Here is a 21,970-nt window from a genome sequence, read left to right as displayed (position 1 = left end):
CTGTCCATGAATTTGAAATGCAAATTAAACACATTGTTGGCTCAAACATATTTTGCAAGGCCAAACAGGACTAGATCAGTCAACAGTGTGCCAAGTATCCACACTCACTGCACAATCTGGAACTTAAGCCTTATCTCATATTTACAAGGGAGCTTCAGTTAAACTATAAACTGTAATAATACATTTTTCTTCTTGTACTACAGGGGAAAAATGGAGCACAGGTGTTTCTATATGTCATCCTGTGAGTATATCAGTGCATCACTTATGCTGCTGTGAAAAAAGTATTTGCCCCCCTGGAAATTGATTAGTTATTTTGGTCAAACCAAAATATTTCAGATCTTCAAACTAATTTTAATATAAGAAAAAGACAACCTGATTGAATACAAAATACAGGTTTTTAAATGATGATTTAATTTATTAAGGGAAAAGGCTTTCCTAACCAACTCAAAGTAATTGCCCCCTAAACCTAATAATTGCCATCAAATGTTAACTAGCTCTTTTCAGCAGAATTGCTTTATTTTAGTCCCAACAGAGGGTTATTCAGCATGAAAGGCCTGTTTAAAGTCAAATCCCAATATCTTAATTGCATTTCCTTCTGGGTTTTCTGGTAGAGAGCAGAGGTTTTGCCTCCATCAATTACGAGAAGCCATGCAGGTCCTGGATTAGAAAAGCACCCCGACTATAAATCTACAAATTTGATTGATGATCAGAAAAATTTAAGCATTACAAAAAGAAAAAAAACTGAAGAAATTTGCAAGGGGATAAAGTGGTTGCTTAACTCCCCCAAATAATATGAGGGGCACAAAAATTTACTTGATGAACTGAAGGTGTGAAATACTGAACGTGGTTAAATTTGGTGCTCTAAAAACCGACACATGATTAATATTGCCTCTGTGAAAATTAGAATCCGTGAATTTGGAGGTCATTAAAATGATAAAATGGTAAATATTAGTTTTATAAATGTTATGGTTATCAAATTTAACGTTGACTGTTTTCATTCACTGCCTTGATTTTAGTGCCTCCATTTTTAACACTTCAGATTAATCATTCATCGCGTTCACAGTGTAATTTTTACTTCCAGTAGAGCGAAATACAGCAGCAGCCCCGGCGCGACAGCGGAGTTCTGTAGTGCGTGATCCACAATTTCCCATGATTCATTGTGGGTTGAAGCGGATTGGTCGCATGATGGTGGCAAAAATTGTGAATAAAAATGTAAATAATATGCTTTTTGTGACCCCAAATAAACTTTTAAGATGTATTTAGGCAAGAATGTAGGTTTGTTGAACTCAAACATTTACTTAAAATATTCACAGTTTATTAGATTCCACTTAATTTAAGAAAGAGGTTCGGTGTTTCTCGGCGCCGGCTCGCTTGGGCAGCTGTCAGCCGACCGAGCTGTTTTCCCTCCCTTTTCCGGAGAAGTTGCCTGATTCCTGTTGAACCTACTGCTGGGTTTAACTACTGAGTGGAAAGGTGGAACCCACATTCGTCATTGTCCTTTTCCTTGAAATAAACCTTTGAAAATATATACTCTTGTTTGTATATTGGACTCTTTTGAATAACAGGCTACTGTCTAAACCACAAACCCATGGTGCGCATCAGTGATTATTTGAGTTAAGTCCTTAGTTTGGTTGATTTGTTTCCTTTGACAAATAGTCACCACACACAGCCTGAAAATAATCTTACAAAATCCCACATATAATGGTAATTTTTGAGACCGCTGTATGCCGAGTTCTGGACCCTAAAGAACTTCCAGCAAATCACTGCTGTACTATTGAAAATGCATGTGAATCGCTATAGACTACAAGTACTCCGCTGTCGCGCCGTTGAGCGCGAAGAATGATAAAACTGAAGTGGTAAAAATGGAGGTGCTAATATCAAGGCAGTGAATGAAAATGGGCAACGTTAAATTTGATTACCTTAAAATTTATAACATTATGATTTACCATGTTATCATTTTAATGACCTCCAAATACACGGATTCTAATTTTCACAGAGGCGATATTCATCACAAGTTGGTTTTTATGTCACTCAATTTTACCATATTCACACCTTCAATTTCACACCTTCAATTCATTTCAATTTAATTTTGTTACTTTGACCCCTCATAAAAAAAAGGACAGTGGATGAAGAGAAAATAGAAGGAGTCAGTTATATTGTCCCATTTCAATAAAGTGCAGTCAATGTGCCAATTTAAAAAATGCCTCTGGAACCACAATCTGCCGCAGTACAATGCTAATGAATTCTCTCTGAAAATGGAGGATGTCAGAACACATGATTTCTTCTTCATTACCTTCTCACTCACAACACTCTTTCCATCCCAGGCCCAGCCGCGCTTTGTGAAGTAATTGACGGTGGCAAACTCAATCAGAGCAGAGAACACAAAGGCATAGCAGACAGCGATGAACCAGTCCATGGCAGTAGCATAGGCAACCTTAGGCAGGGAGTTCCTTGCACTGATACTCAGAGTAGTCATCGTGAGAACAGTGGTCACTCCTGGAAAAAGACAATACAATGTTCTATGAACCACCTTTGATCATTTTATAGGACTGCAGCCATGAACCAAGACAAATAGAGCACTAACATTTATTGCATTTATGTTCCTTTTCTCTTTATGCTCTTTACTGTATAAATGTTCATCATTACTGTTCCCTGCATTAATTTCTCTTCTGAAGATGGATTTTCTGACCCATCTTAGCCCACTAAGATGAGTTTAAGCTGTCTGATCAGTCCATTAGCAGCTCACTGAATCTAAAAGCTACAAGCTCACTTATATCCCATTTTCCTTAACGTCTAATGGCTTTCAGATTGAATCTTCTTACCACTGGTGTTAAATTACATTCATCCAACTAGAGGTTAGAACGTTCCAGTAAGGCCTGGGAGGCCAGAGAAAAAAATTAAATGAAGAAGTACATTAACTTACCAAACACAGTCCTAGCAGGCACTGATTCTCTGTTTAGCCAGAAAGACACCTGAGAAAGGATGACTGTCATGATGCATGGGAGGTACGTTTGAATGACAAAGTAGCCAATCTTCCTCTTTAGGTGGAAATGAGCTGTCATCACTGTGTATTCGCCTGCAAAAAAAGAAGAAAATACTAAATAAAAATAAGAAAAGCATCAGATTTTGCAGGTTTTACTATTTGCAAAGCATATAGAAGTCTTTCATTTTTATCAGGTACTCTTCAGCTGTGAGTGATGGAATCTAAAACAAATATCAGTGGAAGTCGATAAAAAAAGAGATGAAAAGTGATCAGAGTCTCGTTTTAATCAAATGTACTTCCATTTCCGGGTGGAAACAGATTCCAACGCTGCTACAACATGGAAATACTTGGTGCCATCAGTTATTATCCCACGGAGATGAAACTGGGCCTCTACATGCTGGAACCATCATGCTGCCAGAACTTGGAGAACATGGAGGTGGAAACATCATAGGATGGATGGGGCCATGTATCAGGAGATCTTAGCCAACAACTTCCTTCCCTCGGTAGATTGAAGATGGGTCGTGGCTGGGTCTTCCAGCATGACAACGACCCAAAGCACACAGCTAGGGCAACTAAGGAGTGGCTCCGTAAGAAGTACCACAAGGTCATGGAGTCGCCTAGGGAGTCTCCAGACCGGAACCCAATTGAAAATCTTTTTTTTTTTTTTTTTAAGATATGTTTTTCGGCACTAGTGGCCTTTATTTTGTATTTTTCGACAGTAGGTAGACAGGAAAGGGGTAGAGAGAGAGGGAGACATTCAGTTAATGTCACCAGGTCCGGGACTCGAACCCAGGCCAGCCACTTCGAGGACTATAGCCTCGGCATATGGTCATGTGCTTCGCCCCTACACCATCAGCACCGTGCCAAATTTGAAAATCTTTGAAGGAAGCTGAAAGTCCGTATTGCTCAGCGACAGCCCCGAAACCTGAAGGTTTGGGAGAAGATCTGTATGGAGGAGTGGTCCAATATTGCTGCTGCAGTGTGTGCAAACCTCGTCAAGAACTACAGGAAACGTCTGATATTTGCAATTGCAAACAAAGGTTACCAAATATTAAGTTTTGTTTTTCTGATGTATCAAATACTGATGTCATGCGTTAAAATGCAAACTAATTACTTCAACATCACACAATGTAATTTTCTGAATTTTTGTTTTAGATTCCGTCACTCACAGTTGAAGAGTACCTATGATAAAAATTAAAGACTTCTATATGCTTCACAAGTGGGAAAACCTGCAAAATCTGCAGTCTATTAAATTCTTGTTCTCCCCACTGTATATAGTTTCTCTCAGTCGTTTTGGGGTTGAGTTGCCCAATGATTGCTTCAGATAGGCACCAAGCTACAACCCTGCAATACGGATGGATGGATGGATGGATGGATGGATGGATGGATGGAAATCTGAATAAAAAAATGGGTATCAGGAGGGCAAAGCTATAAAAAAGTTGATATCAGAAATTGGCCACAAATGTCTGATCTGTGCATCTCTACAGTTAATTTCTTTTTAACCAATCTGATTAGTAGAGTTAATGGAGAAATGGTCTAAAAGATCAGGCTACAATTTTTTAGCATTTAATAAAGTCAGTTTAATTTGTATAGCATATTTGAAACCCCAAGTGTAAACTTAAAAGATGAAAACTATTTAACAACAATTCAATTCTGTTTAAATGTCATCTGAAAAAAACTGGTTCAATTTGTATCAAGTTATAAGAATCTAATTTTGTCTAAATTCAGTTCATATTAATACAAACCAATCATATTGTCACTCCTATAGGAACCTTAGGGAAACATAAATGTTTAAATAAATGTACAAATAAATATAATAAATAAAGTGTACAAAATTAGACAATTTGTGAAGTATTCGATGAATCTTTGGAATTTAGTTATCACAGTATATTCAAAGCGCAAGATTTTAACTACATTTAAAATCAAGAGGAGACTTTGACTAAATTTGGAAACCACAACTCTCAGTTGTGTACCTATGTGATGAATCTATAGCTTTAAAGGCAGGCAGAGTATTTTCCTAGCACCAGAGCTGAATATCTGACAGGAGCATGAAACCATGTCAGAGCTGGACTAACAGGCAGGCTTTCCATACAAAAGATCTCAAAGACAAGCCAAGATTAGGCATCAGAGGAAAAAGATGTGTTACCCATGGCAACAGAACAGAGAAAGATAGCTCATTTGCTGCGATTTTGAAATGAGGGCCTTGATACAGCCATCCATTTGGCATGAAGAAAGTCATTTTCAGCAATAGGAAAAATGGGAGGGGGTTTCAACTTCATGGACTAACCCTAGAAGATTTCACACCTCATTTTAACTAAGAAACAGTTGCATTGCCTGTGTTCTTAGCAGGTATGTTTGAGCTAATTCTCTCTCTGTTACCATTTCATAGCCACGCACAGGCTCAGAAACTTGCAGGACCCAATGGAGCTCCACATCTTGTGTAATTTAATTTGCATGCCAGTCCTCATGCCTCGGTTGTGGATGGGGGGACGCGTATGAACTATATACTGGATGAGGCTAAATTTTCTTCATAGAAGCCCATGATGATTTCACCCAGAGGAAAAATAAAGATATAATATACAGATAATAGTCACATCGGCATTCCTACAGCTGAAGAAAGCATGGATCCCTGATCAGTCATTGGAAGTACCTACTTTACTAATCACGTATCATTTTGGAGGATTTTATTGTGCTTTATGATACAAAACAGCACTGATTTTATGCCTTATAAACAATTCTGCTATCTAGACAAAAAAATATGGTTTTAAAAACAATAAAACATTTCTATCATAACATTTACACAGTTTAAAAGGCTTTTAATGAGATGCCAGAGCAAGAGCTGGAGTGACCAGATATTTTTCAGCTATATGGAGCAGATTACAGTGCTGCCCCTCCCCACTTCTTGCTACAAACCCCTTCAGAGAAAGACCAATTTGGCTATTTAGAAATATTTCCAGCTAATATCAACATATTCGCTCAATACCTCTAGTGTTACTCTATAATTATCAGAAAAGCAAAGGATAATATTGAGCAAAAACAGCACCAGAAAATGACTAAATCTAAATTTATGTTATATTTTCCTTCAATAAATAAAAGATCCAAAATCTCCAAGGCATTCTCTTCTTAATTTTTAAGTACTTTATTAAAATGACATTGTCTAAAACAGCGAAGGCCAGCAACCCACTGAAAACATGTCCCGGACCTGTTTTCAGTTGATTGCTGGCCTTTATCTGGGCAACAAATGCCATGAATTTATTTAAACACCTTATAATAAGTGACGATAATGTCCTCTCATCTGAGTTGACACCCTTCATTTCCCCCCTTAAAAGAAGGCAGTTTTGTTTACATATGCTCATTCAGCATGGTGAAATGCAGGTACAAGTCAGACTGTATAAAAAACCCTTTTCCTGAGAGACCAAGGAATGACCACTGGATGTCTGACCCCTCTGAATCAATACAAATTGTGTTTGTCAAGCAATGAGGAGAGTCTGCTGGTTGGGACTGTCAAGTGACTGCATGCTGAAATTCAAGGTAAGCCTCTCTGTCCTGCTGCTGCACTGTGATGAGCTAATGACAAAGCATTGAAACAAGCTGGACACTGATCATGACCTCAGAGTTGGTTTGTCTTCTTAAACTCCAGATTATTTTTTAGCTTTCATCAGGAGCAACATAAAACATGCTCAGGTCTCCCATTAACTCCAGCAAAGTTAGGTTTATGTTAGTGTTAACTCCCAAGGTTAAAATAAGTGCTGCTCAAGACCTGAATGCTTTTGAATTGCAGTTTGTCAATATATTGTTTTTATTTTGCATTGTTGGTTATAGTTTCAGTGAAAGGATTCCCATCTGAAACTACACAATTAGAGTTTTTAGAAAATACTTCTCAGTAGTGGCACTTTTTTAGTTCTTGTGTTTTGGATAAAAACAACAACAGCATTTTTAAAAAATGGTTTGTTGGATGGGTGCAAAAACTTGTTATCACTCATGTAAAAACCTTGTGTTGCAAGGCACCTGCACTATGCCTTCCTCCCTGTGTGTGTGAGATCATTGTTATCTCTGTGTGAACCAGCCTCCTTTCCGTCACACACACACACACCCTGTCTGAACTGTCTGTTGAACTGTGCATATAAATAAAGAGATAGGGTGTCAAAAACTTTGTAGTTTCACTGCAAAGTGGGCTACCCTTGTCACAAGTAACTCTGACTGTATCGTTCTTACCTCTGAGTTGACTAAATAATACCTAACATTTATTGGTCCTTCGAGCCGGATTAATTCAATAACCTTATTTCTCTTTGCTTTAACAGTGACTCTGGGATCCGTGGGGGAAGCCTGACGTCGAGCGAAGCACCGCTGCACAGCCTCCATTAGCCGGAGTGGCTGAAAGTCCAGGTGTGTGTGAATTCACACCTGGCCAGTGGGTTATTGCCTTCCTCTGCGCGGGGTGACTCTCACAGGGTCCAAAGAGTCACCAAGAAGTCAACTCCGAGGTGAGACAGTTTTAAAATACAGTTCATAGGAAAAGTACTTAACAGTCGTTGGTAGTGCGTCGCCGGTAAGGACGCTGCATTAGGATGGTTTTATTCCACCGTGAAAGGGATAGTGACAAATTTGGTACAATCCCGCCGTGAAGGGGATTAAAGAAAACGACTGAGGATTATTCCCCTGCGAGGGAATAGAGTAAGCGCTATATAAATAAAAGAAGAAAAGTACTTAAAAGTCGTTGGTAGTGCGTCGCCGGTAAGGACGCTGCATTGGGATGGTTTTATTCCACCGTGAAAGGAATAGTGACAAATTAAGGTAGGGCCCCGCCAAGAAGGGGGCCAAATAAAACGACTAAGGGTTATTCCCCTGCGAGGGAATAGCATAAGCGCTATAAAAGTAAAAAGAACGGAGTAAATTGAGCTCATAAAATAACACCAAGTTAACTTAGAAAAAATTACAAGGTACCTGAAACTAACTGTGTGACTGTGTTGTGTGTGTATGGAGGACTAAGCATTTTAATAGAATCAGCAGGATTCTGCTAGTCCTGTGTTTTCTTTTGCCCAGATTAAAACTACGTACTGGTGACTTTGGAGATTCAGGTCGGATTTCATTCCAGAAAATTAACACCGCTGCGAATTAGTTGCAGTAGAAGGGCGTGTTAATGTCCTCTCCTTAAAGTCTCATGCCAGTGACCTTTTATCTGGGACATTTATACTATAATTAAACTAACATAAAACATAATGGGGAAGAAACAAAGTAAACTAATTGACTTAGAAGGGGAGGTAAAGTTTATGGAGAACTATGTAAAAGGAGCAGGTATGATCTGTCATAGATGGAATAAAAAATAAAAAACATGGGTTTTTGGGCAAATTAGATACAAAGGATGTCTTAAAATTACAAGGGGATCTAAAATTAGCAATAATGAAAACTAAAAAGAGAAAAATAACAAAGAACAATGGGGGAAGAACAGAGAAAAAGCTCTGATTTAACAGAAATATGTGCACGATGGCATAAAAATACGGATTTTCAGGTAACTTAATTATCACTGAAATCCTAAAACTACACGGGGATCTTAAACTGGAGATTATGCATTCAAAAGATTCAAGAGACAATAAAAAACCTTGCCAGATTATAATTTCAAAGGGGACTTTTCAGTCCCTGAGTGCTCACAGTTGATAAACAGATTAAAACAAAAAGATGAATTAAAAAAACAACAATAAGAGCAGCTTTTAACTGACATAGCCATAATACTGAGGCCTTAAGAAAAGCACAGGAAAAAACTTTCAGCTTAACTGAAAACAAATAAAGGGGGGGCGGACTGCCACCCATCCCAGTTTAGAATACCAAGGTAGCCCCAAATTATAAAGACTAAGAGGTGGTTTTAGAGGACGTGGTAAAAGAAGTTAAAAGAGGAGGTGACAATGTGGACAACATGGAAACTGTCCAACTGGACAACCCAGTGAACAATGACTAGAGAAGAGAGAACAGAATGTTGTTAAAGAAGTAATCTGAGAGTAAAAGATTTTGTAGGCAAGCATTAGTGAGAAACAGGTGCTTTAAAAATCATTCTATGGTGTTATACTACCAACAATATCATGATAAAATGCAAAAGATTCATTTTACAGGGAAATAATTCCATATTTGGCTCAGATTGTGTGCATTCTTCATTTTTCCTCTTTGAGAGAAGTTAAATTTCAGCTCTGTGAAACGACCTTGACAAAGAGATGCAGCTGCCTGAAAACAAAGATAAAACTTCTGCAAACAGCAGAAGCCTGTCTCTGCTGAAAGGTCTGAAAAAAAATTGTAACTCTACCCTGCATGTGTCAAACTCAAGGTCCGCGGGCCAAAACCGGACCTCAGAAGTTTAGTGATTCTCTAGAAGTAGAGCCTTTTAATATGGTGATTGTGTGCTTGAATGTTATTTTGTCAATCAATAAGCAGTTTTGTCTACATTCTGCCACAATCTGCCTTTTGAAAATGTTTTGAATCTTGCTCTTTATGTATAAAAAAAAAAAAAAAAGAAAGAAAAGAAAAATTGGCTAAAGTCTGCAGACACAAAATGAACCTGGATTGACGCTCTAACTAAGTTTATTTAATCTGAGATCCTCTCCAAATGCAACAGTATATGTCAGTCTACATGAGATACTAACAACTTCACCTACTGGTATAATATAAAGATCTGATTGAATATGTGAAACAAACAATGATGAAAGTTTTTCAACAGGTGATGCTCATCCAGGAGGAAGACAGTGTTCCTAGGAAATGCAGCTCATTCATTAACAATCAATTTTTCTCCTATAGGTGGAAGTTTTGCTGACTAATCATAGGCTGAATCTATGAAACATTATGTGCACAGAACAAATGACCAAGGTTCTGACTGACTTATGAACCTCACTGACCTGACAATGATAACATGACACCCAACAGATAACACCTTTAAGGTGGACCCACTAAGAACACCTTATTGATTCTTGGTGAATAAAAAAAAAAGAATTGAAGCGTTCAAAACAGACCTTGTGGAAACAAAAGGGGTTATGAGGAAACAATGTGCATTTAAAGAATAATAGAAGTCAAATTATGTTCAAATTTTTGCAAAGAAAATGACTCTGACAAAGAAATAAGTAAGTAGTGTGTGAATGTGTGTGAATGGGAATGACTGATTTTATTGTAATGCATCTTTGAGGGACCTTAAAAGCGCTAATAAAGGTCTGATGTTCTGATGATCTTTGCCAAATTTATATCTTAATAAGGTTTCCAGAATCTTTTTCGAAAAATCATATAAAGATGGCAAAGGTTCTACCTGTATTGAAAATACTGATAACCATAAGAAAGTTCATAGATCTGTCTTCAATTTTTCACAATTCTTGTACAAACAGGTTATTTAAACTTTCATGTGGCCAAATGTCTGTGTTTGACTTTCTGTTTTTGTGAAATAAATGTCTGTTTCATGTTATGTAAAAATTAGAGTCCTCAACATACCATAATAATATTAGGTCAGTTCTCTATGGTAAAACAAAAAGATTTTAACAGATATTTAGACTTTTTCCAGCCAGGTTCAAAATGATTGAATTACACTCAAACTTAACATAAGATTAAATTAACCTTAACAGAATTACTGAACTGGGCTGAAATAGATAAAACTTTAGTTAATTGAAACAAACTTTAGTTACTTGAATTAAATACAAAGCTGACTGAAAGTGTATGTTGTATCTATAAAACTGGGTAAGACAAACTAAGATTATAAGATATAATATGCCCTTCATTTTTTGTGTTCATCAGTGAGTGAGTTTTTATTTTTTATTTTTAATAAGAACTAAACCAAGCATTATTTATAATAATAGCAACTACCAAAAATATTGATCTCATTTTTAAATGTAATAAGGACTTACTTTATAAAATATGATAAAAAAGAATAATAAGAATTTGGAAAAACAGAGGCTTTAAACCTCTGCAGGAACAGCACTGACACTGTCAAAAGTGGATCCTAATACAGGAATCTGGAAGCTCATTCTGGCGTGGACAGTCAAAGTCCATCCAAGGATACATTTAGATGAGGCAGAGGGACAAATACAGGGCTTAGCTGAGAGCAACATGCATCCTGCCCTATCTGCTGTCCCACCTGAACTGTGGTCCCAATCATCAACTGATGTAGGGCTTATAAAGGGATTTCCCACCATACAAGGTTAAACTAATATCTGAAAAAAGGCAATCAGTCCGTCAATACCCCTTAAAGCCAGAAGCTGAAGAAGGTACTAAGCCAGTAATACAAGATATGTTGAAGTCAGGAATATTAAGAGAAGCACCTGACGCTACATGCAAGACATATCACACTGACATCGCTATTATTATCACAGCCAAACATAACTCTAAAAAGATGTGCCCTTTAAATCCAAGTACTCTAATACCTACTGCAGAAGATGGAAAACCACATTCTTATAAAGCAAAAGTTGAAGAAGACACCAAACCCAGACAAGACATTTCTCAAACCCTTATACGAGATTCATGTGTTGTGTTTGTAGATGGCTCAGCATCTAAAGATGAATATGGAAAGAATAGAGTTGGTTATGCAGTAACAACCATCGATAGGATAATAGAAGCTAAATCTCTACCCAATACATGCTCAGCCCAAACAGCAGAATTATATGCTGTAGTAAGAGCATGTGAATTACATGAGGGACAAATACTTACTATATACACAGACAGCCAATACGTTTTCGGATCAGTACATCACCATGCTAAGATTTGGCAAAATAGAGGTTTTAAAACATCATCAGGGACAGAACTAACTCATTTCAACCTATTAAAGAGAAAATGTCAGATCTGCTATTTATAGACACAGACGTGCTGAAAGACGCCCAACAGTCAGCACCCAAGACAGAAATAAAGGCCTGGCTAAAGAAAGGAGCACAGAAAAAAGATGACATCTATCAGATAGAAGATAAACCAATCCTCCCAAAAAAGTTATACAACACAGCGGCTACAGTGACACATTGGGAAGACCCACGTGTCAAGGGGGGAATATGTCACATCTGGTAAAGCATTAATGCTACACTATAAATATTTCTGACTATGCAAATCATTTTTGCAGATCATGCATAATTTGTTGCAAACACGGGGGAAGAAATATTGCCTAGTTGTAATAGATGAACCTAGTGACACATTTCTTCCCCACATATGGTATCCCACAGATTATAAGGTCAGATAATGGAACTCATTTTGTAAATAAATTAATAGAACTAAGTTCTAATGCATTAGGGTTTCAGTTAAAGATTAAGGAAAACAATGGAAGAAACAGGGAGGCCATGGCCCGAATGCCTATCCCTGGTTAATTATGGATGAGAATAACTCCAAATCAAACCGGTCTTACTCCATTTGCCACCTGCTGTGCATCATTGTATAACTCCACCCACTGTGTTCTGAGTCTGAGATCACGTGACACCAAGTTGCTGATGTGAATTTGTATTCTCAAAGAAATAGTACATGGCAGACCGTTTTCTCTGCCCTCTGACATGAATGAAATAGAGAAAGCACAACAGGAACCTTCATTAGCTGAGTGGATGAATAAAATGTTGCAGACAAAAGAAGAACAAATGTCCAGTGGTCTGCCGATAATCTCTGCTCCTATCCCACAGAATGAGGCCTGGAGACCTGGTCCTGATTAAGACACTCCACCGGAAGGATTGGAGCACTCCTTGGTGGAAAGGGCCGTTTCAAATACTCCTGACAACGCCCACAGCTCTGAAAATAGCAGAGAGGCCTTCCTGGATCCATAAAAGCCACTGTAAGCCAGTTTTGCCGTTACAGGAGCCAAACCAACCGACGGGGTAGCAGAGGAAGTCCGGGTTCAAAGATGGCCCAGCGTCTCAAACCGGTGAAGAAAACAGCTGATCTGCGCCCAATTATAAAATGGCTCTCTGTAACATGTGGACAGGACTGATAAGCCTGAGCTTAATTCTGGTAGCAGGACTCTTTCTCTATCTAAAGCAGGATCCACAGGAGGTGATACCGAACCAGAAGAGATGGACATCAGACGGGACCCATCTCAGAACACTGACGGAAGAACATGACGCACATCCATTCCTACAGAATTTCTGGTATTGTTCATGGTGGCATATGCAACACTGAACTAGGTAGAAATGCACGAAAATGAAGGGGACGATTATGATGACATGTTGTAAATAAATCACATCAAAAGCCTGAGTGTACTCATACATTGTATTTCATAAAATGACCTTACAGCAGAAAATCGAAAGAAGTTGTTGCTTAAGTGAAATGAGAAAAAGTACAATGATGACATAAACAGGGCAGATTTTGAAATTCCTTTATTATGTTTCACTGTTTTCATTAATTAAGTATTATTCTTTTATTTTTATGATTTCAAGTATTATTATTATTCTTTTATTTTTATGATTTGAAGTATTATTCTTTTATTTTTATGATTTCAAATATTATTCTTATTCTTTTATTTTTATGATTTCAAGTATTATTCTTTTATTTTTATGATTTCAAGTATTATTCTTTTATTTTTATGATTTCAAGTATTAATCAACATTTAACTTTTAATGGTCGCCGAGGGCGGCGGGGCCGTATGAGTATTTCCCACAAAATATAATCTGTTTACCGTCCGTGGGTTTTCGCTCATACAAAGTATTTTTCTTACTCGTTTTTATATTAAATGTTTTTACTTGTGATAAAAGGAGGGACTGTTGGATGGGTGCAAAAACTTGTTATCACTCATGTAAAAACCTTGTGTTGCAAGGCACCTGCACTATGCCTTCCTCCCTGTGTGTGTGAGATCATTGTTATCTCTGTGTGAACCAGCCTCCTTTCCGTCACACACACATACACCCTGTCTGAACTGTCTGTTGAACTGTGCATATAAATAAAGAGATAGGGTGTCAAAAACTTTGTAGTTTCACTGCAAAGTGGGCTACCCTTGTCACAAGTAACTCTGACTGTATCGTTCTTACCTCTGAGTTGACTAAATAATACCTAACATGGTTGTAAGTGATTGCTCTGATTGTTTTGTCAGCCCTATAATTAATGCTTGAATAGGCGACTGAATGTTGAAAATTGGCTAAAAAAATCCTTGACTTGGCATTTCAATAAGGAATGATGATGGGTTCTGAACCCCGAATAGCTCAGAACCATTGGTATAAAACACCAATCAAGTTCTGTTGCATAAGCCTTCTTCAGAGAGTCAAACAGATTTGAATGAATCATCAGTAATTTTAAAGAATAAATCATTGGTGCGAGTACTCTAAAAGCAGTCCATCAACAAGATTCCACTCCTAAACATGTAACACCCGAGTACCTTACCAAAAAACTGCAGGTTTCCCTCATAGTCTACAGCTGTAGACAAAGTGAACACTGCAGCCAACACAGTAGTAAGACAAGAAAACACATTTACAAAAAAACTTGCAAGATGTACAGCACATAAAATAAGTATTGAACACATCAAAGTTTTTCTCATTAAATATATTTCAAATATTTCTATTGACATAAAACTTAAAGCAGATGTTGCTAGAGCATAAAGTCCCATCTCATATTTACAAAAAAACATTGTGATGATCCCTAAGACTTTTGGGAAAACTTGGGGAACCATGACTTCTGCTTACTAGCAAAACAAATCCTGAAAGAGAATGCCCGACCAACTGTTTGTGACCTCAAGGTCAACCGCACTTATGTTGTGCATCAGGGCAGTTAACTGAAAAACACCGGCAATGAAGGTTTTGGAGTGGCCTAGTCAAACTTTGGACTCAAATCCAATCCAGATGCTGTGGCAACCCAAAAACCCTCCAATATGGCTGAATTTCAACAGACCAATGGGCCCAAATTCCTCCACAGAGATGTAAAACACTCATTGTTTTCCCTTGATGGTAGATGTTGCCACCATGGGCGGCACAGTCAGTTATTAGGTTTAGGGGGAAATACTTTTTGCCAGATTGGTTTGAATAGGTGTAGTACACCATTACTACAGTTATCTTTTTCCAGTCAAAAATTTTTTTATGTGTTCAATTACAGAAAAAAAGGTTTTTAAGCACAAGCAGAAACAAGTGAGTTTACTGTAACAAATAAATGTACAGCTCAATGGTGCGGCTACAGATACTGTATGTTCACAGACTTTAGCAGGATGTCCGACCCTGTCAGGTCTCAGAGCAGCTTCGTTTGTGCCCATTGACCTAGTTTGTAAGTATGCTACATCATCACTGACACAAGAGTAATGAATGATTAATTTGAAGCCAGCCAATCAGATAATGTGGAGAGGCTAGTTAGACAAGAGAAACAGAAACTGGCAGGCATTTTGCCTTCTACTGACGCACCAAACACCACTTAATCCAGATAAGAGCATTGAGTGCATGAAAGCAAATTGTTGCTCAGTGAATCTGCAGCAGGGATTCCCCTGATAATGGATTTCACTCACTGGCGGAAAAATACATACTGGTAATTGATACCTACAGGGAATACTGGTGGAGCCCTTGGTTCAGAGACACAGTTATATGGAGACATTCTGTGAATTCTGTAGGTGCAGTTTAAATGGGGAACCTGCAGTCATAGCATAATTAAGTACAGCATATTTTAATAGAATAGTTTTAAATTTCAGGACATAATAAAATGGTCGGATCTTTAAGACGTTCTGAGGTTATTTAAATTTACCCTCAAGTGGACTACGTAACAGATTCAACTCTGTTGTTTTCTAAGAAGCCAGTATGAGGCTGAAATGGAAAAGATTTAACGATTTGATTCAAATATTAAAAACCTTTTCAAATTCATGGCAAGCAACAAGAGCTTATCCCTTAAAGGGGATATTGCTGATGTCTTTCTACTTTGGCATCGTATTCAAACACACCTGTATGTTCCAGATCATCAAACTGCCAAAAGACCTGTCTTTATATACAGGTCCTTCTCAAAATATTAGCATATTGTGATAAAGTTCATTATTTTCCATAATGTCATGATGAAAATTTAACATTCATATATTTTAGATTCATTGCACACTAACTGAAATATTTCAGGTCTTTTATTGTCTTAATACGGATGATTGTGGCATACAGCTCATGAAAACCCAAAATTCCTATCTCACAAAATTAGCATATCATTAAAAGGGTCTCTAAACGAGCTATGAACCTAATCATCTGAATCAACGAGTTAACTCTAAACACCTGCAAAAGATTCCTGAGGCCTTTAAAACTCCCAGCCTGGTTCATCACTCAAAACCCCAATCATGGGTAAGACTGCCGACCTGACTGCTGTCCAGAAGGCCACTATTGACACCCTCAAGCAAGAGGGTAAGACACAGAAAGAAATTTCTGAACGAATAGGCTGTTCCCAGAGTGCTGTATCAAGGCACCTCAGTGGGAAGTCTGTGGGAAGGAAAAAGTGTGGCAGAAAACGCTGCACAACGAGAAGAGGTGACCGGACCCTGAGGAAGATTGTGGAGAAGGGCCGATTCCAGACCTTGGGGGACCTGCGGAAGCAGTGGACTGAGTCTGGAGTAGAAACATCCAGAGCCACCGTGCACAGGCGTGTGCAGGAAATGGGCTACAGGTGCCGCATTCCCCAGGTCAAGCCACTTTTGAACCAGAAACAGCGGCAGAAGCGCCTGTCCTGGGCTACAGAGAAGCAGCACTGGACTGTTGCTCAGTGGTCCAAAGTACTTTTTTTGGATGAAAGCAAATTCTGCATGTCATTCGGAAATCAAGGTGCCAGAGTCTGGAGGAAGACTGGGGAGAAGGAAATGCCAAATGCCAGACGTCCAGTGTCAAGTACCCACAGTCAGTGATGGTCTGGGGTGCCGTGTCAGCTGCTGGTGTTGGTCCACTGTGTTTTATCAAGGGCAGGGTCAATGCAGCTAGCTATCAGGAGATTTTGGAGCACTTCATGCTTCCATCTGCTGAAAAGCTTTATGGAGATGAAGATTTCATTTTTCAGCACGACCTGGCACCTGCTCACAGTGCCAAAACCACTGGTAAATGGTTTACTGACCATGGTATCACTGTGCTCAATTGGCCTGCCAACTCTCCTGACCTGAACCCCATAGAGAATCTGTGGGATATTGTGAAGAGAACGTTGAGAGACTCAAGACCCAACACTCTGGATGAGCTAAAGGCCGCTATCGAAGCATCCTGGGCCTCCATAAGACCTCAGCAGTGCCACAGGCTGATTGCCTCCATGCCACGCCGCATTGAAGTAGTCATTTCTGCAAAAGGATTCCCGACCAAGTATTGAGTGCATAACTGTACATGATTATTTGAAGGTTGACGTTTTTTGTATTTTTTGTAACACTTTTCTTTTATTAGTCGGATGAAATATGCTAATTTTGTGAGATAGGAATTTTGGGTTTTCATGAGCTGTATGCCACAATCATCCGTATTAAGACAATAAAAGACCTGAAATATTTCAGTTAGTGTGCAATGAATCTAAAATATATGAATGTTAAATTTTCACCATGACATTATGGAAAATAATGAACTTTATCACAATATGCTAATATTTTGAGAAGGACCTGTAGATGGACACACTTTGTGTTGGTGAATTACAAGTGTTTTAGTTTGCCCCACCAAGATGCTACTTTCCTTCTTTAGACCTACGGCATAATAATGGGATTATTTAGTCTTCCAAGCACAGCTAGTCCGTTTTGGCTTTGTATTTATTTAATAACTAACGACTGTGTGGAAACTCTTATATGTTCTTCTACACCCAAGCTACGGTTTAACCTGGTAAAGACCAGATATTTTTTTTTACTGACTGAATGTTTTGCGTCCTGATATGTAAAGGCTAGAATAAAAAAAAATATATATTTTGTTTATTGTACAAATGAGGACAGATTAAAATTCAGGGTTCCAATGTATTTTTACTCTGTTTTTTTTTATTTAAAATACTAAACATCACTGTGAATTTATGTCAGATATTTTAACAGTGAGTAGGACTTAACTTTTTCATTTTTTCCCCTGTCTCCTACAAGGATAGAAAGAAGGAAGGTCTCAAGGAAGGAAAGATCAAAGGACAGAAGGAACGATGCAAGAAAAGAAGGGAGAGGTAGGATACAAGAAATTAAAAACACAGAAAAGGAAAGAAGGAATAACACAAGGAAGGAGGGAAGGAAGGAAGGACCCAAGGGTGGAGTATGGCTCAAGGGTGGAAAGAAGCTATGGCACCAGGAAAGAAGAAAACAAGAAATGACCAAAATAGGAAAAGACAGACAGAAAGGACACTAAAAGCAAAGGACAGAAAGAAGGGGAGTAGTACATAAGAATGAAAGGACAGAAATAAGGAGGATAAAAAGTAAGACCACAAAAAATAAAGAAAGGATATAAGGGAGGGAGGAAGGAAGGTAGTGGACAAGACAGGAAGGGCACAAGGACAGCACAGGAAGCAAAAGAAAAAAGGAAGGAAGGAAGGAAGGAACGAACCAATGAACAAACAAACAAACAAATGAACGAACAAACAAACAAATGAACGAACAGTGGGACTTTTAGACATTAGGAGAGGGAATAAAATCCGGAAATACAAATACTCATCCAGGCTGCATAGGAGCCCTGTAAACCTTTTTAGAACCTTACAAAGATCTGAACAGTTCCTGATCCATAAATCTCTGGAAGCGAAAGAAGATGTAACTATCTTTTCTTCATAACATCACAGTAGGTTATTAGTTAAATAATTGCCATGGATTTAAAATTCAAAATGACAAATGAATAAAATAATCATCTGAGGAAAACATTGTTTCATTAACCAGAATATATATCTGTTCTTAGATTATGTAAGGAGAAACGTTTACACAAAACAGTATTTCAAGACTTTCACCCACACTATCCTGAAATACATCAAAGCTTCACGATAAAAAGTCCAAAAATGTCAACTGGAGCATGTTGTAAGAACTGAAGGACTCGCTGTTCATGCTCAAGCACATATACAAAACATTTACTTCACAGCCAAGCTCTGCAAACCACCCACTATTTCCTGAAGTCTACAGCTTAAGTTTGGAGGCTATAAGTATTTCATGATAATCAGATATAAGTCTGCATTTATGCTTTTTTTTATCAATTCTTTTAGGATCTGATTTTCTTCAGAACATAATAATTTCCAGAGCTTTTAAAGTCTGTGCTGAGTGCTTAGCTAAAAAACAGCACATCCATTACTTGCACATCTAATACAAGCAACAGATATTCCAACTATGACATTTTTACAACAAATGTGTGTTAATGGAGGCTATGCAGAGCATCTTTGTCCTGCTGTAATCATGAAAATCTTTCCAAAACCAATGATTTCAATGAAACAATGTGCCATATGATAGGCAGTCTGGCAAACAGTCACAGAAATATGTGAACTAGAACAAGATTTTCATACGGCATTATGGAGTGCAGTTATGTCATTTGTGTATATTATATTCTGCTAAGGCAGAAAGCAAGAGAAGAATCTCAACTTTCATTCACAATGAGCGAAAAAGGTTGAAGATTCATTCATCTGGAGGAGCACAAAATGAAGTTCTGTACGATTCTGCGGGTTATGTTGGGCCACATACACAGAGTACTCAACATTGGTTGAGAAAATTTAAGACAATTTACTATATTTTAATCTTACATTTGAATAGCTAAAAAAGGAAACTAGAGCAGTACTGACTATATTTATGGTGGTAGACACGTTGAATGTGTTCATTATGTGTGACTCACTACAAACAGTCTACTTAAGAGCAGTCTTGGACTATTTTGAGATGACGTCCACCTGATTAAGACTATTTTTGTTTTTTGTGTTAGAAATAATTGTATTCGTCATTTTTAAAAGGGGAAAAAAGCCACATTATGATGATTTTCTTTTTTTTTTTAAAGCCACAGAATTCCAGGTTCTTCACTGGAGATACAGAAAAATGCCAAAAAGTATATATTTTCACAAGCCAATACAACTCATATATATATATATATATATATACATATATATATTAGTAGGAAAGTTTTGTGTTCAGAAGAGACACGAAGTATGATTAAAGCAGTCAAGGAGAGCTTTTTAAACCTCAGAACAATATTCCAGCTGTCGAGCATGGTGGTGGTAGCACAGTTACTGGCCGTGAGGGCACATGCGCAGTTCGACATGCGCAGCTCAGCAGGCGTCGCAGCGCTGATGTCACCCAGGATTATAAAACCAAACTTTCGTTGCCATTTCCAGCGTTTCTCTTGCGGGACGACGCAACGGAGGCGCATATCTGGAGCAACACAAACTCGCAGGCGAGTTACTTTTTTCCTCCACATTCCCAGAATACCTTGAAAGCAGGAATTCTGTCTGATAGAAGACGGTCAGAAGATTCATAACCAATCGAAGACCCCATCGACACTCCGGTGCAGGTGAAAAAACCGACACAGGTGTTTCCAAGGAGATGCGTTTTCCTCCTTGTGTTGTTCAGTCAACTACAGTGGTTCCTCATATTTTCACCATTCTGGACTGAGGAGAAGATGACCGTTTTTGGGTTTTTCTACAGACCTACAATCATCCTCAAGACGGAGAAGAGGAGAAATTAACCAAAATAATTTGTTCTTTTTCCCTATTAAATCGGATAGGTGCATTTAGAGGTTTGGGTCAGGGTAAGGCATAGTTAAGGTGGTTTAGAATCACCAGTAGTTAATCCAAGGTATCAACTTGTTGCATGCTGAGCTGTTTTTATTTGCTGTGCGGCTGAATCGTGGAGCGCGTATGCAATCAGCAAGGTCGTGTTCATATTTTTGTCAGGCTGATCCCAAATCAGCCAGAAGTTAGAAGTTGGATTTCTTTTTAAGTTTTCCATTCAAAGCAGCTGCAGTTTGGGCCTCGTGGCATGACTACTCCTTTGTCACAGCTTTATTACTGGAGTTTTGCCACAGAGTTCCCACTTCAGAGTTTTATGACCCTTTGTTCAAGATTTGGGGCGATCAACAGTTAGTGGCAAAGGGCGCAGCCCACCATTTACCAGCTGATCCCCGCCACCGAGACGCATCAGCACACCAGGTGGGCTTTTCTTTCCAAGTTAACCCAAATTGCACATTTTGTCCATAAAACTGCTGGTTTGATCTTCATAGACACTAAATGCACATATATTTTTATTTTATTATTATTGTTAAGTAGTCATTTTTATCCCCTTTATGTAGAATAGTGCTTGTTAGTTAGGTGAAGGTTTTTGGACCAGAGTAGTAATTATATCAGGGTTATATGGTTTCAATAAATGTTCACATTTATAAAGAGAAGCTTTTGTGTTTATTTTGTTCAAGACTGATTTATCTGTCAAAATAAGGTCAAAGTTCCCCCACCGTTCGGTGGAGCAGCTTATTAAACAGTGACCTTTAGCGTGGTTTTGGTTAATAATGATCAGTTATTAATGATAATTACCTAATTGTAATTATTATGTGCTTCTGAGCCCATAATCACAAAACCAGAGGTAATCTCTGATTTCTATTAATAAATAATGATTTAAAATTATTTTTCTGAATTATATATTTAATTATCATTTTTGATAAATATTAATCAATAATCATAATCCTTAAAACATACAAATTCCACGCAGAAAGACCTCCGACCAGGATTCAAACCCAAGACCCTCTTGTTGCAAGGCAATAGCGCCAACAGATCTGCAATAAAAAGTTGCCTGTGAAGCACAACTTTTGTTGAGCTTTGTTTTTTTTGGGAGTGCCTGAAGTCTCAGATCTGCATGAGGAACCAGAAGTAAACAACACCAGAAGTAGGCTGAGACTTTAGGGACATCTACAAATTACAGCATTTAGCTCTCACATCAAAATCCCAAAATTACCAAAGTCACAGCAGAAATGTCCAGCACTATTCAGCATTTTGTATCGTGTTTATGTGATTGGTGTGATTTGTTAAATGGTTAAATTAGAATTTTTTTAATATAACATTTATTTTTTAGATTTTTTTAGAAAGTCGAAAGTTATTAAGTCGGGTTATGTGGCAATCTCATCAGCTGTGAGTATTTTACTTGGAGCAGGCTTTTATCTGAATCTCAGTATTTAGAGTCATCTCAGAAAATGC

At 38.0% G+C, this 21,970-nt stretch overlaps 1 protein-coding gene across 3 annotated transcripts in view; it reads right to left on the bottom strand.

Moving 5' to 3' along the window:
- Positions 1–21,970, bottom strand: part of LOC124860933 (gamma-aminobutyric acid receptor subunit alpha-2-like) — a 79,397-nt gene that overhangs the window by 2,561 nt on the left and 54,866 nt on the right. For all 3 annotated transcript variants that reach the window (XM_047354542.1, XM_047354541.1, XM_047354543.1), the window contains 2 exons: positions 2,924–3,076; positions 2,294–2,496 (listed from right to left, as the gene is read on the bottom strand). In XM_047354542.1, coding sequence (XP_047210498.1) covers positions 2,294–2,496; positions 2,924–3,076 — 356 coding nt within the window. The remainder of the gene's footprint in view (positions 1–2,293; positions 2,497–2,923; positions 3,077–21,970) is intronic.

The sequence above is a fragment of the Girardinichthys multiradiatus genome, chromosome 23 (assembly GCF_021462225.1).
Source record: "Girardinichthys multiradiatus isolate DD_20200921_A chromosome 23, DD_fGirMul_XY1, whole genome shotgun sequence".
In the NCBI taxonomy this organism is placed as follows: domain Eukaryota; kingdom Metazoa; phylum Chordata; class Actinopteri; order Cyprinodontiformes; family Goodeidae; genus Girardinichthys; species Girardinichthys multiradiatus.
The sequence above is the reverse complement of the archived record's forward strand: the minus strand, read 5'-3'. Positions and strand labels throughout refer to the sequence as shown.